The sequence below is a fragment of the Callospermophilus lateralis genome, chromosome 13, assembly GCF_048772815.1.
Source record: "Callospermophilus lateralis isolate mCalLat2 chromosome 13, mCalLat2.hap1, whole genome shotgun sequence".
NCBI classification, from domain to species: domain Eukaryota; kingdom Metazoa; phylum Chordata; class Mammalia; order Rodentia; family Sciuridae; genus Callospermophilus; species Callospermophilus lateralis.
This window is the reverse complement of record NC_135317.1, coordinates 104,527,961-104,552,139: the sequence shown is the minus strand read 5'-3', so window position 1 is coordinate 104,552,139 and position 24,179 is coordinate 104,527,961. Positions and strand designations below refer to the sequence as shown.

The 24,179-nt window shown below is 35.8% G+C and overlaps 1 protein-coding gene across 12 annotated transcripts in view; it reads left to right on the top strand.

The window, feature by feature from the left end:
- The window catches only part of Prrc2c (proline rich coiled-coil 2C), a 78,103-nt gene that overhangs the window by 7,302 nt on the left and 46,622 nt on the right, over positions 1-24,179 (top strand). For 8 of the 12 annotated variants that reach the window (XM_076832208.1, XM_076832211.1, XM_076832205.1 and 5 more), the window contains exons 2-9: positions 13,360-13,525; positions 14,428-14,605; positions 16,212-16,321; positions 17,524-17,649; positions 19,041-19,264; positions 22,278-22,360; positions 23,294-23,427; positions 23,509-23,596. In XM_076832208.1, the coding sequence (XP_076688323.1) occupies positions 13,414-13,525; positions 14,428-14,605; positions 16,212-16,321; positions 17,524-17,649; positions 19,041-19,264; positions 22,278-22,360; positions 23,294-23,427; positions 23,509-23,596 (1,055 nt within the window). In that variant the 5' untranslated portion in view covers positions 13,360-13,413. The remainder of the gene's footprint in view (positions 1-13,359; positions 13,526-14,427; positions 14,606-16,211; positions 16,322-17,523; positions 17,650-19,040; positions 19,265-22,277; positions 22,361-23,293; positions 23,428-23,508; positions 23,597-24,179) is intronic. The other 4 variants (XM_076832212.1, XM_076832207.1, XM_076832204.1 and 1 more) reach the window with 2 other exon arrangements.

The window sequence follows — 24,179 nt, the reverse complement described above, 5'->3', positions numbered from 1 at the left end:
TGTTTTCAGACAGGGTCTGAGTTGCCAGGCTGGCCTCAAACTTTTTTTTTTTTTTTTTTTTTAAGCTCTCTTTTTTTTTCAGAGAGAGAGAGAATTTTTTAGTATTTATTTTTTAGTTTTTCGGTGGACACAACATCTTTGTTTGTATGTGGTGCTGAGGATCGAACCCGGGCCGCACGCATGCCAGGCGAGCGCGCTACCGCTTGAGCCACATCCCCAGCCCCGTGGCCTCAAACTTATAGTCCTGCTTCAACCTCCCAAGTGGCTGGGATTATAGGCATGTGCCACCCTGCCTGGCTTCTCTCCTAATTCTTAAGAAGCTGAGTTTTTTTGTTTTGTTTTGTTTTAAACAAAGAAACTTATGTAGTTCTTCATATCTCTTCACAGTATTTATTTTGTCCCCAAATGAGAAAACAACAACCCTAGGGCAAAGGGGCCTGGCAATACAAGTAGGGAGAAATATCTGTTTCCTAGAAGAACCCTTCTAGAAGCATACCACATGGCATTGGATGCAAATTTTGTTCTTCAGCAAAATTACAAATCATTTCACAGTTCTTTGGGTTGCCTGGCAAATTGTAAAAGTGAGAACACTATGAGTTTTCTGTTAAGATGATTTGTTTTCATTTATGGGTGACTGAACAGTTAATAAAGTTTTTTCTTTATATTCAGCCTTACTTTGTTGATGCTTATCTTAATGAAGCCTGGAACAGAGTGTGGTACTCTAAAACATAATGTGATAAATACAAAATGCAGAGGAACTGTCCTAATTCTAGATCCGTGGTTTCCATTTCTATGAAAGTGGCACTTTTTATAAAGTAATGCTGTTATACTACTAACTGTAACAGAGCTAGAACCTTTTCATGTATATAGGCTGAATCTGTATTCTGTATTTATGAAATTCCGTTTTTTGATCTTTCTATTTTGTGTTGAATTGGTCTCTTGCTGTGGTGTCCAGCTGGTCTTGAACTCCTAAGCTCAAGCAGTCCTCCCACAGCAGCCACCTCCTCAATAGCAGGGACTGCAAGCACCATCCACCACAAGCTTTAAATTCAGTCCAGTGGCTTTTGTGCTGCTGCTGACCATTGGTCAGATTCTTGATGGTACAGTCTTGGGAATATTGTATATCCCTGCTTCTACCAGACTTTCAGTGTGCCTTGTTTTCCTAGTTGGCTGTCTTTCTCATTCTCCCACCCTCATTTTTCTAATCTGAATGGGGGAATAAACATTTTGAGTTTGTAATTCTGTCTAGAAAGTTAAGTGATGTTCAGTAATCACATGTGTTCTTAGGTTACAGGGCATATAACAATTTAAAAAGGACATTTACCCATCACCTGCCTTTTTCACTTTCTTGTGTAGTCTTTATTAACATTCTTGTATATCTTAGATATTTTTGAAATGCCATCGAGAATAGATTTGAATTTTCCTCGTTTTTTTTTTTTAACTCATTCCCTTTTTTATTTGGTTTTGAAACTAGCCTTTTCATTTCAAGTCATTGCTTCCTGAAAATACCTGTTATTTTTCCTTGCTTTCCTTTAACCGAAGCAGTGTCTGCTTGCTGAGATGTAGCTCAACAGTAGAGTTATCTGTCTAACACCCATGAGACCCCTAGGTCAATCCCCAGCACACCCCGCCCCACTTTCCCAACAAAGAAAGCAAAGTGTGCCTTTTTTTAGATTTAGATATCTCAAAGTCACAGTCCTTTCTGATCAGCAGTATCTACTACCAATGATTTGTGATATGTTCTAGATCTTTTCGTACTTGGCATGTTTGTTTTCCTACTTAAAATACATGTTGTTTTAAAAATCATATTGTACTATCCTTTTTTATCTTTCTGTACAAATCTCCTGTTGTCTTTATATCTATCTCAGATTAAACATGGCCAAAATGACCCTTGGCCTCCTACAGTCCATTCTTCACATTGTTGCCAGAGTGATTTCTTTTTAAATAATAAACAAGCCTCTCTCTAGAATTCAGTTGTTTCACATTGCTTCAAAGATAAAATTCATAATTCTTTGGTATTGCCTTCTTTGAACTTTTTCTTACTGACTTCTTCATTAGCTTTTTTGGTTTTGAGCATGCCTAACCAATCCAGGGGTTCAGCACCCCCCGCCCCCCTTATTTTTGGATAATCAGGGAACTGGGCTCCATCCCCAGCCCTATTTTGCATTTCATTTAGAGTTAAGATCTCACTGAGATGCTTGGTGCCTTGCTTTTGCTGACGTGAATTTACAAACCTCCTGCCTCAGCCTCCCCTGCTGGGATTACAGACTTGTGCCTCTGCACCTGGTGGGGGCCTTTATAAATTTACTTTTTCTTCATCTTTAAAGCTGTCTTCTTTCCTCTTTGAATCCAAATCAGAAACCTTTAGTGATCAACTAATGTAAATCAGTTCTATCATACTTTCTCGAATCTAAAATAAAAAATCTTACTTATTTAAAGTCACCATGTTAGAAGTTAGTACGAAATCAAGGCACATTCTTGTATTTCCATTTCATAAAACTATACATAAGAGTAGGTCCCCTCTTATCCACTGGGATTCATTCCTAAGACCCCAACCGACACAGGAAATCTTGGATAGTACCAAACCTGTAATTTTAATAATGGTTTTTCTGTTTTATGCACTGTGGCTATAATTTGCAGTTCAGGGTACCATAGCAAAATTAGCACGAGTTTCCTTATTCTTTACAATTTCATGGTTCTTAAGAAGAGTAGTTCTGAATATAGAAGTTTAGGGATCTCCCCATGTGTTTTTGTTTTCCCGCTTAAACAGCTACTAAGTGACTAATGAATCTGTGTGACATTGTGGATCTGCTGGACAAAGGATGATTTTTTAGAAGTCCTGGGCAATACAGAGCAAGATGGCTTGATTTCATCACACTATTCAGAATGGCACACAGTTGAATACTTATAAATTGCTTACTTCTATACTTTACCATTTAATATTTAAGAACACAGATGACTACAGGTAACAAACCACACAGTGAAACCACAGATGGTTTGGGGGCTCATAGTGAGTGTTCAGTAAACATGTTTCAAATGTGAATCATTTAATGGCTGGCTTATGTTATAAATTTTTATCACATACCATATTGCAAAGATTGCACACATCCCAGTTCTGTGTATTTCGCACACATATGCTGGTGTTTCTTTAAGATAAATTCTTAAGACTTTTTTGTTTTAAATTATATCATTGGATTCTCTTTCCTATGTTTGGGAGATTTTTGCATTAGTAGAAATTGGTTTCTGTATTTTGTGTGCATGTGTATGTCTGTTGTTTCTGTGTCCATATTAGACTGGCCTGAATTGATGTCAGTTTCCTTTGGTCCAGGTCTTGCAAATTTTTTTCTGCAAAGAATGAGATAGTAGTCTGTTTAAGCTTTCCACATACAGTCTCTGTCATAATTCTTATTAAAAGCAATTTTTTAAAAGTATAAAAACTATTCTTAGTTCATAGATCATACAAATCAGACCACAGGTCAGATTTGGCCATAGGCTTTAGTTTGTTACACTCAGATTATTAGTTCATTGTGAGAAGCATGGGAATTGTCTGTTAATGATATTGGAATTCCTGTTAAACAGCTTGGGCCAAACATTTTTTGTAGGTAGGCATCTTTTTTAACAGCTTTTATTTTCTTCCATTGTTTTTACCTGTTTATTTTGAGCCAAATCTGATTTTATATATGTGTGTGTATATATATATATATATATATATATATATATATATATATATATATATATATATGCGTGTTTGTGTGTGCTGGGGATTGAACCCAGGGCCTTGAGCATGTGAGGCAAGCACTGTACCAACTAAGCTATATCCCCAGCCCTATATCTTAGAAAACTTTATTTCTCAAGCCTTTTCTTAACATTGTCTGTTCTATAATCTGTTTAGTTCTTAGTTTTAATTCTTAAAAATAGAGCCATTTGGCTAGTGTGTGTGCTCGTTTTTTTAATCCCTGCCCCCATGATTTTTTATTGGTGCATTATAGTTGAACATAATAGTGGGATTTATACATATCTGTACTCTTATTTTCTTTCATGCTGGGAACTGACTGAACCCAGGGCCATGTGGTTGGTAAAACCCAGGGCCATGTGGTTGGTAAAACACATGCTGGTAAACCACTGATTTATATGCCCAGCTAGTTTATTTCCTACCCCAAACACACTAAAGAACTAGCTCTTGAGTTTATCAGTTTTGTTGCTTTGTTGTATAATTTATTAATTTTTTCATATAGGTTTTGTTTGTTGGGTTTTATTTGGTACCAGGGATTGAACCCAAGGGTGCTTAACTGCTGAGCTACATCTCCAACCCTTTTTTATATATTACTTTGAGATAGTTTCTCACTAAATTGATTAGAGCCTCACTAAGTTATTGCTAAGGCTGGATTTGAACTCGCAACCCTCCTGCTTCAGTTTCCTGAGCTTCTGGGATTATCGGTGTGTACCACCACGCTAGGCTAATTTATTAATTTCTGACTTTTCCTTCCTGCTTTTGTTGGGCAATTTTTTGATTTGTTAAGCTATGGTAATGCAAAGCTTTAAGCAGTATTTTCGTCTGAAGAATATGATTGTATACTTTCTGTTTTGATATGAAGCATTTTCTGTATTAGATGGTCTTGCAGTTTTGGTTTTAAATTCATCTTTTATTAAAAGGATTTAATTTTAAATGGATTTATCTTCTACATTTATGGTTTTGTATAGTGATTGACTTCATAACCACAAGAAATTTTTTTCTTATTATCAATTACTTACTGTGTTCTAGATTTTTTTTCCCTTTCTCAATCTTGACTCTTGTGTTATTTTTCGTTATTCCTTGTCAAGGGGCTGCTGGTTTCTCTCTTTTCATGTCTTGCTAGCTTTTCCCTTCCTGCCATTACCCAGCTTCCCTTGCAGTCTCCTGTCTACTTATACTAAATTTGTGTTTCTCTAATGTGCTGTTTTTAACCTAAATTTTTAGTCCCCTGATCATCTTTTTCTCTGCCTCAGTTTTTTTCTAACAGATTTGAATAGTGAGGCTTTGTTAGCAAAGAATATAGGACTTCTTGATCCTTTTTTTTTTTAATGGCCACAATATCTTTATCTATTTTATTTATTTTTCTGTGGTGCTGAGGAGCGAACCCAGTGCCTCACATGCGCGAGGCAAGCACTCTACCTCTGAGCTATAACCCCAGCCCCTCTTAATCTGTTTTTTAACAAACAATTTTTGTTGAGATATACTTGCACTACAGTACAGTATATATTGGAGAGGGTGTCCGAGCTTCTTTCATGCAGCATAATCATTTTGAGATTTACACATATTGTTATGCTGTATCAGTACTGCATTTTTTTTATTTATGGTCTGCCATAATTTGGTTGTCCAGTCTTTTGAAACTGCCAAAATTGTTCTGCAGAGTGATTGTACAGTGCCATTATTCATTCCTGTCAGAATGTGTGAGAGTTCAGTTCTTCTACATCTTCAGCAGTACCTGGTAGAATTATTCTGTAATTTTAACCATTCTGTTGGATGTGTAGAAGTATTATATCTTGGTTTCAGTTTCCCAAACATGTTGAAAGTCATCATCTGCTTATTTGCCATTTATGTGTATCTGGTGAAGTATCTGTTCAAATCATGTCCATTTTTTAAAATTGGTTTTTGTCCCTCTCTCCCACCACTCTGAATTCTGACAATTTTGTATATATTCTGAATAAAAGTTCTGGGGATTAGCTCAGCAGTAGAGTTCTTGAATAGGTAGCATGCACAAGGTCCTGGTCTGGATCCCCAGCACCACCCAAAAAACAGTCCTTTATCAGAAGTATATTTGAAGTTTTTGTCCCCAAATGTAGCTTATCCATTTGTTCTCAGTAGCGTCTTTAAAAAAAAAAAAAAAAAGTAGCGTCTTTAAAAAAAAAAAAAAAAAGTCTCAGGCTGGCCTACCATGCATGGGGTAGACATTGTATTTATAGACATTATTCTGTTCCATTGAGTGCTCGCCTAGCATGCATGGGGCACTGGGTTCGATCCTCAGCACCACATAAAAAGGAAATAAAGATATTATGTTGCCGCAGTCTGGCTGGGCACAAAATCACGAGCCACTCACAGCTTTGTAGATTCAAACAGCAATTCTTTATTCCCGATCTCACACCGGCCCTCTACAAACAAATTTCTGGGGAAATCCACGTTCTCTCTCCAAATCCACCTCCTCTGCCTCCCAAAAATACTCTCTAAATCCCGGGAGAACTCAAGGGGAACTCAGGCAGCAGGATACGCCCTATTCCCAGCAGGAATAATCTTAAACCTGGAACCGCCCTAAACCCGGATTGTCCTAAACCTGGAAAGCCCTAAATCCAAGGAGAGCCTAAAACCCTGATCCGCCCTAAACCCGGATCCGCCCTGGTCCTTGAGCAAGGTCACCTCACATGCAATGTCACTGCAAAATGTCTAAGGCAAGTCCTATTTCCACGAGTCCTTCCACTAAGCAACATGGGGTACGCTGGCAAGGAAATTGTCATACCTACTTGGCTAATGGCTCTCAGCATTGTGTGTCCAACTACAACTAAAAAATAAATATTAAAAAAAAAACAGTCCTTTCTGTAAGCTTTTATGGATTGTTTTGAAGCTGTATCTTGGAAGCCCGTATATAACCCAGGGTCACAAAATTTTCCTCTTACGTTTTCTCTGTAAGTTTTACAGTTTTAGGTTTTACTTTTTTTTTTTTTTGTACTAGGGTTTGAACCCAGGGTGCTTAACCACTGAGCCACATCCCCAGAGGTAGGGTCTCACTGAGTTGCTTAGAGCCTTGCCAAGTTGCTAGGCTGGCTTTGAACTTGGGATTCTCCTGCCTCAGCCTCCCTAACTGCTGGGAATGCACCACAGGGCCCAGCTAGGTTTTACATTTTGTCTAGGGTACATTGAGTTTTGTATAGCGTTAGGTATTCACAGTTAGTTTTTTATATTATATATGCTGAGTTGCTCTGTTAATGATTGTTGTGAAATATCCACTAAATTTTATTTGTCAAAAATCAAGTGTTTGTATTTATAGACATTATTCTGTTCCATTGATCTATTTGTCTTATTTTTACACTAGTGCCACTGTCTTTCCTGCTTTTGAGTCTTGGAATCTGGAGTCTTCAATTTTTATTCTTTTTTTCATTTGGCTAGTCTAGGTTTTATCTGTTTCTTCATGGCTTTTATAATCAGTTTGACAAACTCTGCCTTTCTAAAAAAAAGTTACTTTGATGTTGGGGATTACTTTGAGTTTTATAGATCTATTTGATAAGAATTAACAGCTTAATTTCATGTCCTGTGACTTATGAACAAAGTGGTATACATCCGTTTATCCAGGCTCTCTTAAATGTTTTGTGGTTTTAATATCTAGGGTTTTTACCCTTTCTTTGGATAAACCTCTTAACTATTTTTATTTCCCTTAAAAATGATACTTGGGGCTAGGGTTATGGCTCAGCTGTAGAGCGCTCGCCTCGCACGTGCAAGGTCCTGGGTTTGATCCTCAGCGCCACATATAAATAAATATTGTGTTCAACTGCAACTACAAAAGAAATATTTTTTGAAAAAAAAATGGTACTGTGTAGGTTCAATTTGATTGTTTGTTGCTTCTATGTACAAATAACGGTGATTTTTTTTTTTTAATTCATGTTGTGTGCAGTTTTGCTAAACTTCCTCCAGTACCTTTTTTCTGGATTTTATTATATTTCTTGCATACATGATTGTATTATCAAAAAATTCACTTTTACTTCATCCTTTCCAATCTAGATTCTTTTTCTAGACTTATTCTACCGGGTAGAAGTTTTTTAGGTATTGAACAGAAGTGATGAGAGTGGATATCCTTCCCTTATTCCTAATCTTTGAGAGGACATAGCAGTTAAGTACTCAGTCCTTAAATGAATGAGTTCCCCTCTATTTCCACTTTACTAAAAGGAATGTCAGGAATGGGCATTGGCTTTTGTCAGATGCTTTTTATGCATTTGTTGAGATAATATGGTTATTTCAATTTTAGTTTACTATACTGATTTTACTAATTGGTTTTTGAATGTTGAACCAACTTTGCATTTCTGAGATAGAGATGAAAAAAAAAATTTAGATTTTATATGTTACCTGTTTCGTTCCATTTCTGGTACTAACACCATTCCAGTGCTGCAATTCTTTTGTAGACCCAAATTTTAACCCAGTGTTGTTTTTGCTTCTGTATGAGGGACTTCTTCTAACATTTCTATAGTACAGACCTGCTAGTTACATCTAATAAAGTGTTTTGTCTTCGTTTTTAAATGATATTTTTGCTACATAGAGAATCCTAGGGGTTTTTGTTTTTCAGTACTTGAAGCATATCGCTCTCTTCTTCCTGTTTATGTCATTTCTAACCTGGCTTCTGCTGTTATTATGTGTGTTTTTCTACGCATAAAGTACCTTTTTCTTTTGTTGGCTTTTTATCATTTATTTTAAATGTTGTGGCTTTTTAATTTGATTTTTATGCTTGGGTTTTGTTGAATCTTTGGAATCTGGGTTTATAGTTTTCATCCGATTTGTAATATTTTTGGGTATTTTTTTCAGTCTGAGCCCAGTATTAATTACACATGCATTAGGCTGGATGGAGTTGCTGAGGCTCATGCATACTGTTTTTTTTTTTTTTTTTTTTGCTGGTTGGGTTTTTTGTTTGTTTTTTAAGGTTCTTCTGTCTTTTATTTTGAATAGTTTTATGATGGCTTTAACTTCAGACTTTCCTTCCATAGTATCTAAAATGCTGCTAAATCTATCTAGTGTTTCTTTCATTTCTAAAAGTTTTGGTGTTTTGTGTCTTTCATGTCTTTGTATTCCATCTTTACTGTAGTTTTCGGACATTAGATGCGATTATAAAATAATTAACCTTGTTCACTAATTCTAACATCTACAATAATACTGTTTTAATTTCAGTAGATTGATTTTTCTCTTTACTGTGTTATTTCAATTTGTTCTCAGACTCACCCGAGTTATTAGGAAAAAATTTGGTCTTTTTAAGTGTTGCTTTAAGATTTTTAGATAAGATCACAGCACTTTTTTACCTTAGGGTGGTTTTTAGCCACTATTGAAGCACTGAGTATTCTATATAATGCCTAATGAATCCTCTGTCTCACCCCTCCCCCACCTTGTGGGATTTGAACCCAGGACTTTTGCACATGCTAGGCAACCGCTATATCCACAGCCCTTTTAATTAATGTATTCCTTTATTTTACTTACTTATTTATTTTTTGAGGCAGTCTTGCAAAATTGCCTGGGCTGGCCAAAAACTTGCTCTTCAAGTTTTTGGGATTGTAAGTGTGTGCCACTGTGCCCAGCTTCAAAATGTGTTTTCAGTCTCACTTGTGAGAATAGGCAGTATTTCCGGCCCTTTTTGAGCTCCAGGCACTGTTCTCTGGTCTTACCCTGTGGTTCATTCCTGGCTTTAGGGTAGTTTCTTCACATGCACAGGTGGGGTGATTTTTCTGCAGATCTGTAGCATTTTCCCTTTGTGTAGTTCTCTTCTTTCCTGTAGAATATCCTAGCTACTTGGTCTCCTGAATGCTCAGCTCTGTGCTAGGGTATGGGAATTCTTCATACATAAGTTCAGACAGCTCATCAGTTCCCAAATATCTGGAATCCCTGTCCTCTTTGCCTAATATAATCTGTTGTTATATGCATATGCATTAACTCTTTCGTACCATGAGTCCAGTTTTTTAGTTGTTTCAGAAAAGAAGGTAAATCTAGTTCCCATTGCTTATCTTGGTTTTGAGATAAGACTTCACTGAAGCTGGCCTTGAACTCAAGATTCTCCTGTCTCAGTCTCCCGAGCTGCTGGGATTACAGGCATTCACTGCTGCCCCCAGTGCCTATTTTTCTTGATCGTTGCTTCTTAGGAAATTCTTAGGCAGCCATGTTTCTTTGATTTATTTTGGGTCTCCAAACAAATTAAACTTTTAAAATCGTAAATTATACAAAATGAAGCTGTCTTGATGAAGGTGCCTTTTCTGAATTAGTTGAATTCTTCAATATTTTGGCTTTTTTAAGCAGCCTGCATTTTTTACATGTCACTGGCATTTATTTCTCTGACACATATGTTGCTTGAAGTTTCAGGGTATCTGCCTGATTTTTCAGAAGCAAGACAATAGAAAGCACATGGGCTAAGTTAAACGTTAGGTTTAAAATGAAGGCCCCATGATTAATGGGCAAGCCATTTGAGTGCAGTTGCCCTTTCTTACTCATCCAGTCCTATTCTTTATGGCTACAGATTTCCTGCTGTTAGGAATGTATATTCTTTTAGCAGTAGATGCTATACATCATAGTTTCTCTTGGATTGAACTATCTTAATTGCATTTACATTACAGTCATGTACATATTTGTGATTTACCTATTTTTCTGGCATATACTAGGTACTATAAAACATAAAGACTCAAACTTCTGCAAGTATCACTTTTCTCTCTTCTAGTGCTCTGAGTAGCTGAATATTTTTCTACCCTCTTAGCTCAGACAGGATACCTACTGTGAATTTTGTTTACCTTTTATTTGTGAAAGAACATATACTCATATATATAGACAGTTTATTCACAGTGGAAGGAAGACTTCTTTTAGAATGTTGAACTGTAAAGAGCTATCCATAATCTTATATGAATCTTAGAATGTATTTATAGGAGCTTTTACTTTGGCTATATGTACCTCTTCATTTTCAGGAACAATTGTGTGCTGGGGTTTCATATTTGGAAATTACTTATAATTTATAGAGAAGTTTCTTGGTTTGTTTTTTAAGTTGTTTTTACCCTATTATATTTAAGATACACAACATGCTGCCTTGATAAACATAATGAAATGACTATTAAAACTAAGTAAATTAACCTGCTCAGCACCTCCATAGTTACCTTTATTTGTGTTAGGAATACCTAAAAGCTACTCTCTTAGCAAATTTTCATATATAATACTCTGCTATTAACTGAAATCCTCAGGTTGTTCACTGGATCTTTAGATCTGTTCGTCCTACATAACTGCAAGGCAATACCTTTTTACCTACTTCTTATTTCCTCTTCCTCACCTCTTGCAATCACCATTCTTCTGTTTCCTTGTATTTGAGCTCTCCCCAAACCCCCAAGTTTCCACACACACACGAGAACACTGGGTTATGTTTGTAGTATTCACCTGTGTCTGGCTTATTTCATTTAGCATGTCTTTCAGATTCATCCATGTTGTTACAAATGGCAATGTCTCCTTTATCACCTTTTTTCTTTTTTCTTTTGGTCTGGGGATTGAACCTAGTGCCTTGTGCATGCTAGGAAAGCACTCTGCCACTGAGCTACAGTACCAACCCAGTGTCTGCTTTCTTAAGGATGAAAAATGTTCTCTGTGTATGTGTTTGTACCTGTCCATATATATCTCATTTCTTTATGCATCATCTGTTGATAAACACTTTAGCATTTGATTGTTTCCCCCACTTAGCTATTGCAAATATGCTACAGTGAATATGGGAACATTATCTTTACGAGGTGATAATTCATTTTCTTTAGGTGTATATACCCACAAGAGGGATTACAAGGTCATATGGTAGTGTTTATTGTTTATTTTTTGAGGACTCTCATGCTGTTATTCATAGTAGCCCTACTGATTTACATTTCCACCAACAGTGGACAATGGTTGCCTTTTCTTCACATCCTTAAAAATGACCTTGCCATCCTGACAAGAGATTTTCTTTGTTGCTTCTCAATTTTTTAACCACCACGTCCCTCTTCCCTCTTAAGCAGAATGTTGGTAGGTTTGTTTCTTAAAACCTTGATATGAAATAGTTGCCTGTGTTCTAATATGAGTTGTAACTATACTCAAAACAAAGAAATAAGCAATGGGGTACATTCTTCAGGCCCATAGAGTGTTGCACTGCATATATTAATTTGAGATGATCAGTTAGTAACTGAAAAGCCATAGTAGTAGAAGAGATTTCTTACAGAGAAGAACTTAGATGAGAAGAAAATTGAAAGAGAATCCAAAGGTAAGGCTTGACTTTAAATGGAAGGGAGGTTGTGGGTGGGAAGATGCAATGATTCTAAAACTACTTAGAATCAAAAATAACAATTGATGCTCGGCCTCCTCCTCCCATATTGGTATATTTTAAGTCCCCAGGTGATATTAATGTGTAGTGAGTGTTTAGAATATTTCTATTTACAGTAAGTCTTAAACTTTTTTCTTGGAATTAATTTGGAGAATTTGTTAAAACACGTGGCTGGGACCATAGAATTTCATTTCTAACAAGTTTCCAGAAGATGCTGAGAACCACCTTAATAATAGGTGAAAGAATGAAAGGATGGATGTAGATGCAAGTAGGCTTGTGTATTGGCTTCTGGGAAGTTTAGGGAGTTTCTTTCTTATCATGTCTCTTTCTCATAGAGGTATAGGAAGACTCTTCCAAAGTGCTGCTCGAGTAGGTATTACAAGAGGTGCAGGATTTAAAGGTTTTTAGACGTTAACCATCAAATGGGGACCAAAGCACAAATTGACTTATTCTTGGTAAATCAGTTCCTTTCTTTTGCCTGATAAAATCTCCTTGAATCTTAATTTTGCCATAAAGTGTGAATATTTACTATTCCTCTTTTGTATGTTTTTCTACATGATAATAAATTGTGTATTAGTGTAAATCTTTTGGTAGCTAATGAATCTGTTGCATTCTAGCTCAAGGAAGGTAATTTATTATAAATGTGTATATGCAAAGCTATGCTATCTTTTGCACTTGTGCTTCTATTCTCAATGTTTTTAGCTCTGGTGCAGTTAGCTAACTTCTGCCCTGTTTCTGTCCTAACACCTCCAGAAAAATCTCTCAGATTGATGTGTGTTTCTACCCACTTAAATTGAAGGGGAATAGTATGAAAGAGAACTGTGTCCTTTTCTCCTGTTTATTAGTAGACTAGATTCAGGTCAGGATGTGTCTTGCACATTTAGGGGGATGATGATGTCTTTCTAGTCTATTCGAGTCCCCTACATGTAAGATAATGATGCCAGTCATTTCAAAGCTCTTAGGTTGAATAATATATCAATTAAATAAATAATCTTCATAGATTCATTATATTTGACCTGTTCTTCTCAGCATGAATTATAATAGCCATCATTCTCTGTGATGCTGTTAAGCTGTTATAAACCATAAATAATATTATTTGCCAAGTTCATCGAAGTTTATTGTGATTAATTTTGTCACATATTGGCTATTGGAATTTGGTATCAAAGAGGTCTGTGAAATTGTCATTGGGGTGATTTACTGAAAATTAATATCTTCATTTCTCAGTTTTTCTAAAAATTTTCAATTAACATTTGAATTTGTAAATGCTTTTAGTCAACTAATTCTAAAATTTTCCTCCTTATGTTTCATTCTTATGTCCATTTTAAAGACTGATTTTAAAGGGTGTGGCAGGAGGTTTTGGACTCGATGTGTTTCCACCGAAATGTCGGAGAAGTCAGGCCAGAGCACAAAAGCAAAGGATGGGAAAAAGTATGCAACACTCAGTTTATTTAATACTTACAAGGGAAAATCACTGGAAACTCAGAAAACTACAGGTGAGTAGTTCTTATGGTCTTGCTTTATTACTGTAGATGACATATCCAAACTGCTGCTGTTAGAAGCTGGGACTGGCCTGATGATTCAGTCTCTTTAAACTGGCCTTTTTTGTATGCACACGTTTAGGAGATATGAATTAAATATCTGACAAAAGAAATTTTGTACCTTTATGTAGCCTTTTAAAATGTTTTTCCTCTTTGTTAGGAAAATATGTAGAACAATTTGATTTCAAAGGGAATTTATAGTCTGTGAAATTAATAGGCATAGAGCTGTATATTAGATCATGCATTTATTAAGTATTAAGTAGAGAAAGTCTGTTTTTCTTGTTTTATTTTTAATTTTTTTTTTATTCATTGAACCCAGTGTGTACAGTGAAAATTATACCATTTATGGTATATTAGCAGTGCTGTTGGACATATAGTCAACATGTGCTGTAATATTCCAAGTTGTTTAGTTTGGAATAGACTCCCTGAAAAAATTCCAAGTCTAGCATTATCAACAGGTTTGCTGTTCTTTGCTTTGTTTTGTTTTTCATAGCATATTGGGTTGCATTTGTTAGAATTGTGTTTTGGTTGTGAATTTGTGTTTTGTTTGAAATCGGAAACTCACTATTGCCAGGCTGGCCTCGAAGTCCTGGGCTCAAGTGGTCTTCCTGTTTCAGCCTCCTAAGTAGCTGGTATTTCAGGGATGTTTCACTGTATAGAGGTCTAGGCTGCATTATTAGAATTTTTAAACTTTCTATTGAACGACTTGATTGTTTAATATTTCTACATTTAATTATATGTTGCAAGAATGAATGGAATCATTCAAAGATTGAATTAATTCTTGTTTTCTGTATCGTTTGAATAAAGCAGGTGATAAAATAGATGTTCTAAGAAAGTTGATGTTATTGATCTTTTAGTTGCAGCTCGACATGGGTTACAAAGTCTTGGAAAAGTTGGTATTTCACGGCGCATGCCCCCACCTGCTAACCTTCCAAGTCTCAAAGCGGAAAACAAAGGCAATGATCCTAATGTGAATATTGTGCCTAAAGATGGCACAGGATGGGCATCAAAACAAGAACAGCATGAAGAAGAAAAGTGAGTCAATATTTGTTAAAGAAATGAAACAGTTCCCCTTTCTTTGTAGTGAAGTTGTATTTGAGTACTTCCTATGTGCCAAGCAGTATGCTTCCCGTTCTGCATATTTTATGCCCTTTTTGATTGATTTTCCTTACCAGTGAGGCTAGTAGTAGTATTTATTTATATTTGTCAGGGTAGAAGAAATGCTAGAATTGCTAATCACAACTTTGATTATGTCATAGCCTATATCAAGCTTCCTTCTCTTCCTCCTCTCCCTCCCTTAAGCAAATCAGTCTCTTTCTAATGAACAAGAAGTGGTTGTTACCTAAATTCTATTCTAAAGATTTCTGTCTGCTTGGTTGCTCCGGGATTGAAACTTTGCCTCGTATGTCATTGGCTCTTAGTATTGGATGAACAAAGAATTGGCAAGACAGCTGGGATAGAATTAGAAGTGTCTTTATTAATCATCACTCATTCAACGAATAATTAATCTTCTGTCAGACTTTCAGTTAACTGGCCAAGCTGAATAGTAGTAATTTTGAAAGTAGGATGAGCGTTTCAGTACTCAGTGAGGTTTTTTGCCTATATCTATTATCAAATTTTTATGCTCCTGTGTAAGGAGTTTTAAATAGTAAATTTGATCATTCAGGTACAAGATTGAGTGGACTTCTGGTCTGTGATTATTAGCTGTAGTAGAACTATTGTATACTAACAGGTCAGTTACAGGTCTAGTTGTACCAGAAATGCATTGTCATTTATTAATCCTTTTATTAAACTCTTTTCATTTTTAAGCATTACTACCTTATAAGGATTGAATAATAAAACTGTACACCCTTTTAAAAACCTTTTACTCGTGGAAATGGATAGGACAGGTTGCTGTTACCTGTTTGAAATTACAGTAATGAGTGCAGTGATGGACCTGTGGACTGCCAGATGGAGAGGTTTCCTAGCCTTAGCCCCCTGCTTTCTGCACCAGTCCAGACTGTATGTATGCAGATACCTACATTTATAAAGGTTCACTCCTGGGCTGGGGCTGGGGCTCAGTGGTAGAGCATTTGCCTCACATGTGTGAGACACTGAGTTTGATTGTCAGCACCACATAGAAATAAGTGAATAAAATAAAGGTCCATCAACAACTAAAAAATATATCTAAAAAATAAAAATAAAATAAATGTTCAATAATTTTAGTGGTGATGGGGTGCTAGGGATTGAATGCAGGGCACTTTGCAACTGAGTACATCCCCAGCCCTTTTAACTTTTTATCTTGAGACAGGATCTTATTAAGTTGCTGAGGCTGCAGGTCCTCTTGCCTCAGCCTCCAAAGTTGCTGGGATTACAGATGTGTACCACCTTACCCAACTAATAAGTGGGTTTTGTTGTTGTTGTTTTGTTTTGTTTTTAAAAAACAAAACAAGCAATGCTGTCATAACCATTAGGTTATTCAAAGGTAGAAATGAATGGGTACAAAAAACAAAAAATTCACTTACAGGGGTGTTGTAGAGGGAGACATTTATGGGAGATGCATCTGTAAGTGAATATGTAACCAAATCAATTTCTGTACATGTAATAGTGATTTTATTTAAATATGCAATATCTGAAATAATGGGTTCGTATTTTTTTTAAGAGCACCAGAAGTATCACCAGCACAGCCAAAACCTGGGGTTGCAGCTCCCCCAGAAGTAGCACCTGCTCCCAAATCATGGGCCAGTAACAAGCAAGGTGGGCAAGGAGATGGTAAGTGGACATTAGCTGGGAAATCTGGTTAGGTTTAATAGTTACTGAGCAGCCATGCAGGAGATAAGGGGCAGACTGATTTGGTAGGATGGGAAGCTTTGTCAAAGAATATATTTAGATCCCTAGAAATGGGCTGAGATTGTAGCTCAGTGGTAGAGTGCTTGCCTTGCACTCATGAGGTCCTGGGTTCAATCCTCAGCACCAATTAAAAAAATAAATAAATAAAAATAAAGATATTGTATCCACCTAGATCCCTAGAAAGGATCTTTTAAAATCTCTCGGGCTACTTAAATTTCAATGTCAAGAGCCATTTGGATCTAATGATAGTGTAAAGCCTCCCTTTTTTAAGTACTATCCATTGCTTCATGCTTTTTATCTTTACCCCTATGTGCCCAAAGCTGTACCTTCCACTTTTAACACATAAATGTATCCAGATGTTGTGTAGACTATTAGAAACCATATTCATTTCCATCCCTGCCCACCAACTTCTCTGTTTCAATCATGCTATTGTGATTTCCTGCATAGACAACAGCCAGAGGGTAGCCATAAAGCACAGTAGCTATGATACTCCGGTGCCCCTAAGGAATCATAAAATCCCTAGCAGAATTTAATTTTTCCATTTGCACTTCATGGAAGAGTTGATTCAGACCCTCAGGAACTAATAAAATTAACTCTTAATTTATAGAATCATAAAAATAGACAAGTAGATAGGTAGATGGTTGAACAGTGAGGTGCAGTTAGTTTATTAGGGGTAAAATTAAATAAAGGCAGTAAAGTAAATGAAGACATTTTAGTCTTACTTTGGTATTTGGCAGTGTGTATTCATAAAAGTTTATTTGGGTGATACACCTTAAACTAGTTCTTAAAAGTTTCTAGGAAAGGATTTTGACTTGTTTTTGGAAGTATCAGAACCCACAATAAAAGAGAACCAGAATTGAAATTTTTCCTCTCTTGCTTCTCTTCTTAAATGAATCTTTTTGGAAATATCTGGCAGGTTTGTTTCTTAGGTTGTTATCTCCTCGTGGCTGTTCATTAACTTTTCGAAGGATTTGAGTTAAATTTTAGAAAACTTATGGATATGAACAGTGACAAAATGTGGAATGATTTATCAGAAAGATGCAAAAAAGAGCCCTATCCTCGGAGGGTTGATTGAATGATCTTTGTAAAAGTTATCTTTCCTCCCCCACCCCTCAAACCCATAGGAATCCAGGTGAATAGTCAATTTCAGCAGGAATTTCCCAGCCTGCAGGCAGCTGGGGATCAGGAAAAAAAAGAAAAAGAAGCAAATGATGACAACTACGGACCTGGACCTAGTTTACGACCACCAAGTAAGAGAATTTTTTATTTAATAAAATTACAGGATGAGATTATAACTGTGCAGTGGTCTTGAATATTTATGGCTTGCCTAGTTTGAAAAGACATACCAGTACTGCATTCACTTGTTACTCAAACATGACTTTTGTAACAACTATATCACTGTAACTTGACAACATGTTAGAAATGTATAATCAAAATTTACACTTTGGCAAGGTGCTTCCGTGACTACTTTGTACACTCATCTTTGGTCTTCTTGACAGTAGTAAAAGTTTTTGAACAGCCTTCCCCAGTATACACTTGTTTATTTATGAATTATATCTATTACTGCCAAAAATATAAGTGTAACTCTTACATTTATATTTCTTTCTGCTTGTTTTTTGCCAAATCTGAATAAATTATCTTTTATTTGTTAAATCTTCATAATGTGGCCAGTGAGTTCATAATAGGACTCCACTGTTTTGTTTTGTTTTGTTTTGTTCAGTTGAATTTTCACCCATTATCTATTTCTGAATAACAAATTTGGCAATGTTTGTTTAGTTTGTTGTCTTAACAACTAAACTGGGTGTATGATTTTCTACAGTATCTGAGGGTCAGGAATCCAAAATAGGATATAGCCAAGGTTGCAGTGAGCTAAGCTGACAGCTGACACAATTTTAACTGGAGAAAGACAAATATGTCCCATAACTGAAAAAAAAAGCCCACAGTCTTTTATAACCTAATCTGGAAAGGCTATGCTATCACTCCTGCCATAATCTATAGGTTGCATAGGCCAGCCCTAGTGAACTGCATGGTGTTATTTCACAGAGAGGTGAATTCCAGGAGGTAGAGACTGTTTAGGCCATCTTGGAGGCAGGCCACTACACCAGGTTTCCTGGCAAAACAATGTAGCAGTTTCATTTGGTTAATTTCTTTAGTTTACCAGATAATCTCACTAAATCTGCTGTCAGGACAAATGTCACTAGCAATGACTGACTGAAAACAAACGAGAGCATCATTGTTAACCTTCCCTCAAGAAAACTCACCTATCTTGTCCTGAAACATGTCCATCTGTCATAGCCACCAAATGCAAGCAGTTATTTTAATGTCTTTGTCAAATGCTGATCAATTCTTAGAGAGAATTCTAATATCCACCCCCTAACCCTCCACACACATATATTCAAAAACTCACTCCCATATTGGCTTGTGAGGGCTACCTCTGAACAGCATATCTGTTTGGAAGCCACTGCTCTAGAATACCCAAAACACCTTGGGAGCATTGGTGGTGTCCATATTAAACCTTCCCTGTTCCTTTATGGTACTTACTTTCTTATATTTTCTTTGAAATATGTCTGGATTGGTTTTGTTGTTCCATTTTCAGACTTTTTTTTCCCCTTACCCCTTTGTTTCTGTCTGTTCATACCAGATGTTGCTTGCTGGAGAGATGGTGGAAAGTCTGCTGGCTCACCCTCTTCATCTGATCAGGATGAGAAACTTATTGGCCAGGATGAAGGCACAGCTGTGACATCAGAACAAAATGACATCCTCAAAGTGGTGGAAAAGAGGATAGCTTGTGGCCCTCCACAGGCTAAGCTGAATGGACAGCAGCCTGCCCTTGCTTCCCAATGTAGAGCTATGATGCCTCCTTATGTGAGTATTGCTAAATAAGCAAGCACCCAAGAAAGTTTTTTTTTTTGATTCGGGATCCAAAGAGAATTGGAATGAGGAAAAGATTTAAATCTTTGTTTTTGAGCATTTTTTGATTATAAATATAGGAAAGAGATCATAAGAATATCAGCTCCGTTTATCATTTATAGGCATCATGTATCTATTCTTATTACATTACAGTCAACATGACTTAAAAATAGTTATTAGACCACTGGCAGATCACTTGTTATTTAATAATAAGTATATACATACCATATGTTAAATTCTTTTTCAAATATTAAAATAGAATTTTAGTATAATTGTTCTTTGTATTACTATGTATTTTAAGCTACAGATTTGAAATACTTCTCTGAGAGGAGATAGATCCATTGGATATAGCAAATTGCCCAAGGCACATAAAAGGTTAATAACTACATTAGCTGGGAAGGATGGCACATTCTTGTAATCCTAGGCAGAGGAAGGAGCCAGTCAAGTTCAGAGACAGCCAGGCAAGACCCTGTGTCAAAAAATAAAAAGGACTAGGAATGTAACTCAGTGGTAGATCACACCTGGATTCAATCCCCAGTAAAGACTTACAGGGGGAATGCACAGTGCCATTATTAACATTTTTTTAAAAAACTAATTCCTTATGATTCTGAAATATGATCATGTCATTATCCCAGTTTCTTTGACTGTAATTGTGATCCTTGCAACATCCTTTTCTTGAGAATGGTTCATATTTCTCTTGTTATCTGTGGGTACCTCTCGTTTTCAAAGTTTATCTGTTTAAATTGTTATCCTTGGGAGTTTATGAGAGTCTGCATTTTGTTGATTCTATCTATATGTGCATATTTCATAAGTACTTCTGACCTTGTGTTTCCTGTACACTAATAATTAGCTCCGGTGCCCTCGCTCTTTTGTTTGCTTTCAGTCTGCCGTGAAGTTTTACAATAATTTACATCTTTCTAGGTAACTACATTTACATTTTTCAGAAGCTGCATTACTCATAAAAGAGAAATTTAGTACTAAGTTTGTAGTTTTAACCTCTAAGTATTCAAGTTCTAAATATCCATCATATTTTCTATTTCTTTTTTCTATTGTTTTTAACCATTATTTAATTAATTATTATTTAGAATTATAGAGAAAATATTTAATGAAATTACTTATTAAATATTTCATTGGGTCTGGGGATATAGCCCAGTGATAGAGCACGTGCTTTTTATGTACAAGGTTCTGATTCAGTCCCTAGCTCTAAAACTAAGATGTTTGGGAGTATGATAAGTATTTTTTAATATATATTTTAATTGTTAACGGACCTTTTTTTATTTATTCTATATGGTGCTGAGGATTGAATCCAGTGCCTCACACATGCAAGTGCTCTACCACCAAGCCACAACCCCAGCTCTGATAAGAATCTTATGCTGACCTGTCATTGAAAAATGATTCATAACCAACTATTTGTTTCCTAATAGTGTTCTGAACTATTGTGCTACCAAAGTATTCTGAACTTCCAGGCATTGATATAGGTTGCAGCAGAGAAGGAAAGGGGCATCCAAGTGGGTTTTATTCCCTTCCCATTCAATGATTTTATTTGAATAGTGTTCTACTAAGTATCAAAAATGAAACATTTTAAAACCACTACTATCGATTGAGAATGTAAAGAGTAACATATTAATTTTATGGCAAATTCTTGAATTTCAAGCATTTCGGGTCACATGATCAGAAAGTGTATTTAATGTAATTACTTTGCCTATGAACATTTTGGTTACTAACTTCATTAGAGACGTGTGATGGAACTAAAAATTCTCCAGAGTATTCCCCAAACAGAAAACTTCCACAATTAAGTTTTGGCTGCTATTAATTAATTTTACTCCTTTCCAATCTAGGAGAGATTACCTCTTTAAGTAGCGTGATCAAATAAATATAACCTTTCTTCAAGTGCAAGGTAGTTTTCTTCTCTCTCTCTCTCTCTCTCTCTAATTTTTTTTTTTTTTTTAGAAAAACTAATCTGTTTCAGGATACAAATTAACTGTTTAAGGAAATACAACAATATTTACCTAATCTGAGTTGGATATAAGCAAGTAGTAAATGACCAAGCATTCTTTCAAACTGTTCCCTTCCAAATCATGGGCTAAACCCCTTAGCATTAGTGCCTTCATAATCTATCTTTTATTGTCTAAAGTTTAGCTTCTCAGTCTAGTTCCCATAGAGTGCATACTCTTGAACTCTTTGAGCCTTGATTTGTAATTATCACCTGTGCAGTACTTGATTTAGTGTCCATTTTCTGCCAGGCACATGGCACACGCCTGTAATCCTACGGACCTGGGCAAAAGTGAGGTGCTGTCAGTGAGACTCTCTCCCTAAATAAAATACAAAATAGGGCTGGGGATGTGACTCAGTGGTGGAGTGCCCTTGAGTTCAATCTCCAATACCCAGTACAAACAAAAAAAGAATCCATTTTCTGTCACTTATCCATAGAAAATCTCCAAGTAGCTAGCTCCCTATCACCCTTAATTCTTTGAGATATGGATTATCCATGACTGTAATATGAATTGAGATTCAGATTCATCAGTGACTGTACTTCTCACTGTATTTCTATTTTTGAGAGAAAGTTCACATTATTTCCCATTTAAGTATTCTCACTTGGATAAGACTGAGATTTCTGGGGTACATGTATTTAATGTTGTCTTTTAAATTTTTCATGTCATTGCACAATCATTTTTTTTCCTTTAATTTTATTACTAGGATACTGAAGTTACTCAGAATGTGCTCTAGTGATTGTGTTTATAAAGACTTGGTAGACGCAATAATTTACCCGATGGCTTGTTAGGGAGGGCAGGTGATACTGTATATCAGAGATAAATTGAATTAGTAAATAATACTGCTTATTTTAATCATTCATTCTGTAAGTTATACTTTCAGGCCTAGTCAGTGATTTTTTTTATTGTTGTTGTTTTTTGTTTGTTTTTTAATTTAACTAAGGTTGCTTAATTCAGTGGTTTTGTTTTCTTCTCAGATGTTTCAGCAGTATCCAAGGATGGCATATCCTCCTCTTCATGGTCCCATGAGGTTCCCACCTTCTTTATCTGAAACAAACAAGTAAGGCTATTAAACAAAGTTTACAAGGAATATGTGTGTGTTTGTGTGTATTTTTTCCTATAAAGATTTTTTTGAATTTTGAAACAATTGTGATTTTTTTCCCCTGTTCCCAAAGTACAATTTGCCACTAAAACACAATTGACTTGCTCTTATAAAATACTTTATTCTTTAAAAAATTTAATTGAACTGAGTGTGGCAGTGAGTGCATGCCTATAACCCCAGCAACTCAGGAAAGCTAAGACAGGACATTTGCAAGATAAGGTCCTGTCTCAAAACAAAAATGAAAAAGGGCTGGAGATGGGGTTCAATGTTTAAGAGCCCCTGGGTTCAGTACCTAGTGCAACGCCCCCCTTTAATTGATATAAAATTCTGGTAATAGGAAAGCATGGTCCTAAAATTGATGATACTTTTTTCTCTCCTTTTTCTTTTCATGATGTAAATCATTCTCCATTTCTGTTTCCTTTTTGCTGAATGATACTTGAACATCCTTTTGAGTGATGGTTTTTCTATGTTATATATTTTGAAATTTGTTTTCATCATATTTTAGTATATTTGTTTTATTTTAAATATTTAAGAATGTTTAAGAACCATTTTAGCTATCATGTAAGAATTGTGTGTTTAAATACATTCCTGTGTTGATGGATCACTGTTAATTTCTTCATACTCATATCATTGCCAAATATTTTGTATGTCTTTTTTAAAAAAAAAATAATAAATTAATTTTATTTATTTTTATGTGGTGCTGAGGATCGAACCCACACAAGTGCCAGGCAAGCACTCTACCACTGAGCCACAATCCTAACTCCCATTTTGTATGTCTTGATGTTGAAAGCATGTTGAATTGAAATGACCTAAATGCAATCTTTTCACATTCTGCCAATTTAGTATCATTAAAACTTTCATCTTTTCCTTTTGTAACATCCTTTTCACTAGAGGCCTTCGGGGAAGAGGTCCTCCTCCTTCATGGGCCTCTGAGCCTGAGCGCCCATCCATCCTCAGTGCATCTGAACTGAAGGAGCTTGATAAATTTGATAACCTCGATGCTGAAGCTGATGAAGGTTGGGCAGGTAAGAGGCAAAATTGCTTAAACACTTTAACTTTTTATATGCTTTTAAGGCATTCTTTCTGAGTTTTCCTTAATCTGACAGGTGCTCAGATGGAAGTAGATTATACCGAACAGTTGAATTTCAGTGATGATGATGAGCAAGGAAGTAGTAGTCCTAAAGAGAATAGCAGGTAAGTTGTTGGTGTATCTTTTACTACTAATAATATGAGTTTGTTGAAAGAATATTGGCTATTTATGAGTAGAAGTCTCATTCATAGACATTTGTTTCTTGTCTATAAAATTTCTTCATTGTCCTTCAAGGAGTTTTACTGAATTAGGGTGATTAATGAGTCAAATTAACACAGTGCAGCTAATCAAGGAGTTAAGGTTTGATATTTCTCAAGGAATAACATTTAAAATAAAGGGATGTTTAGATGCTTAACATCTAATGGGAGTTATTTTGAGAGTCAGTATTAGTATGTACCATTTTAAAATGTTGCTTGCTTGACCTACTCTGTGTTTACAAAAATGGAAAACATTCTGTTGGTTACTACAGCAGTTTCAAGTCCTTGATTTTTTTTAAACTTGGCAAGCATGAGGGTCGTCAGAGTAGGAGCTTTCATATCTTCTAAAATAAAGGGGCATCAGAGTCAGGAATGTTTGAATAATATAAGTTTTTAACTCATAGGAATTTGCATGCAATTTTGGGTATAGTTTCTCAGCCATAGCATTGTGATACACTATAGTTTCATTATCATTTATGAGATGCCTGTG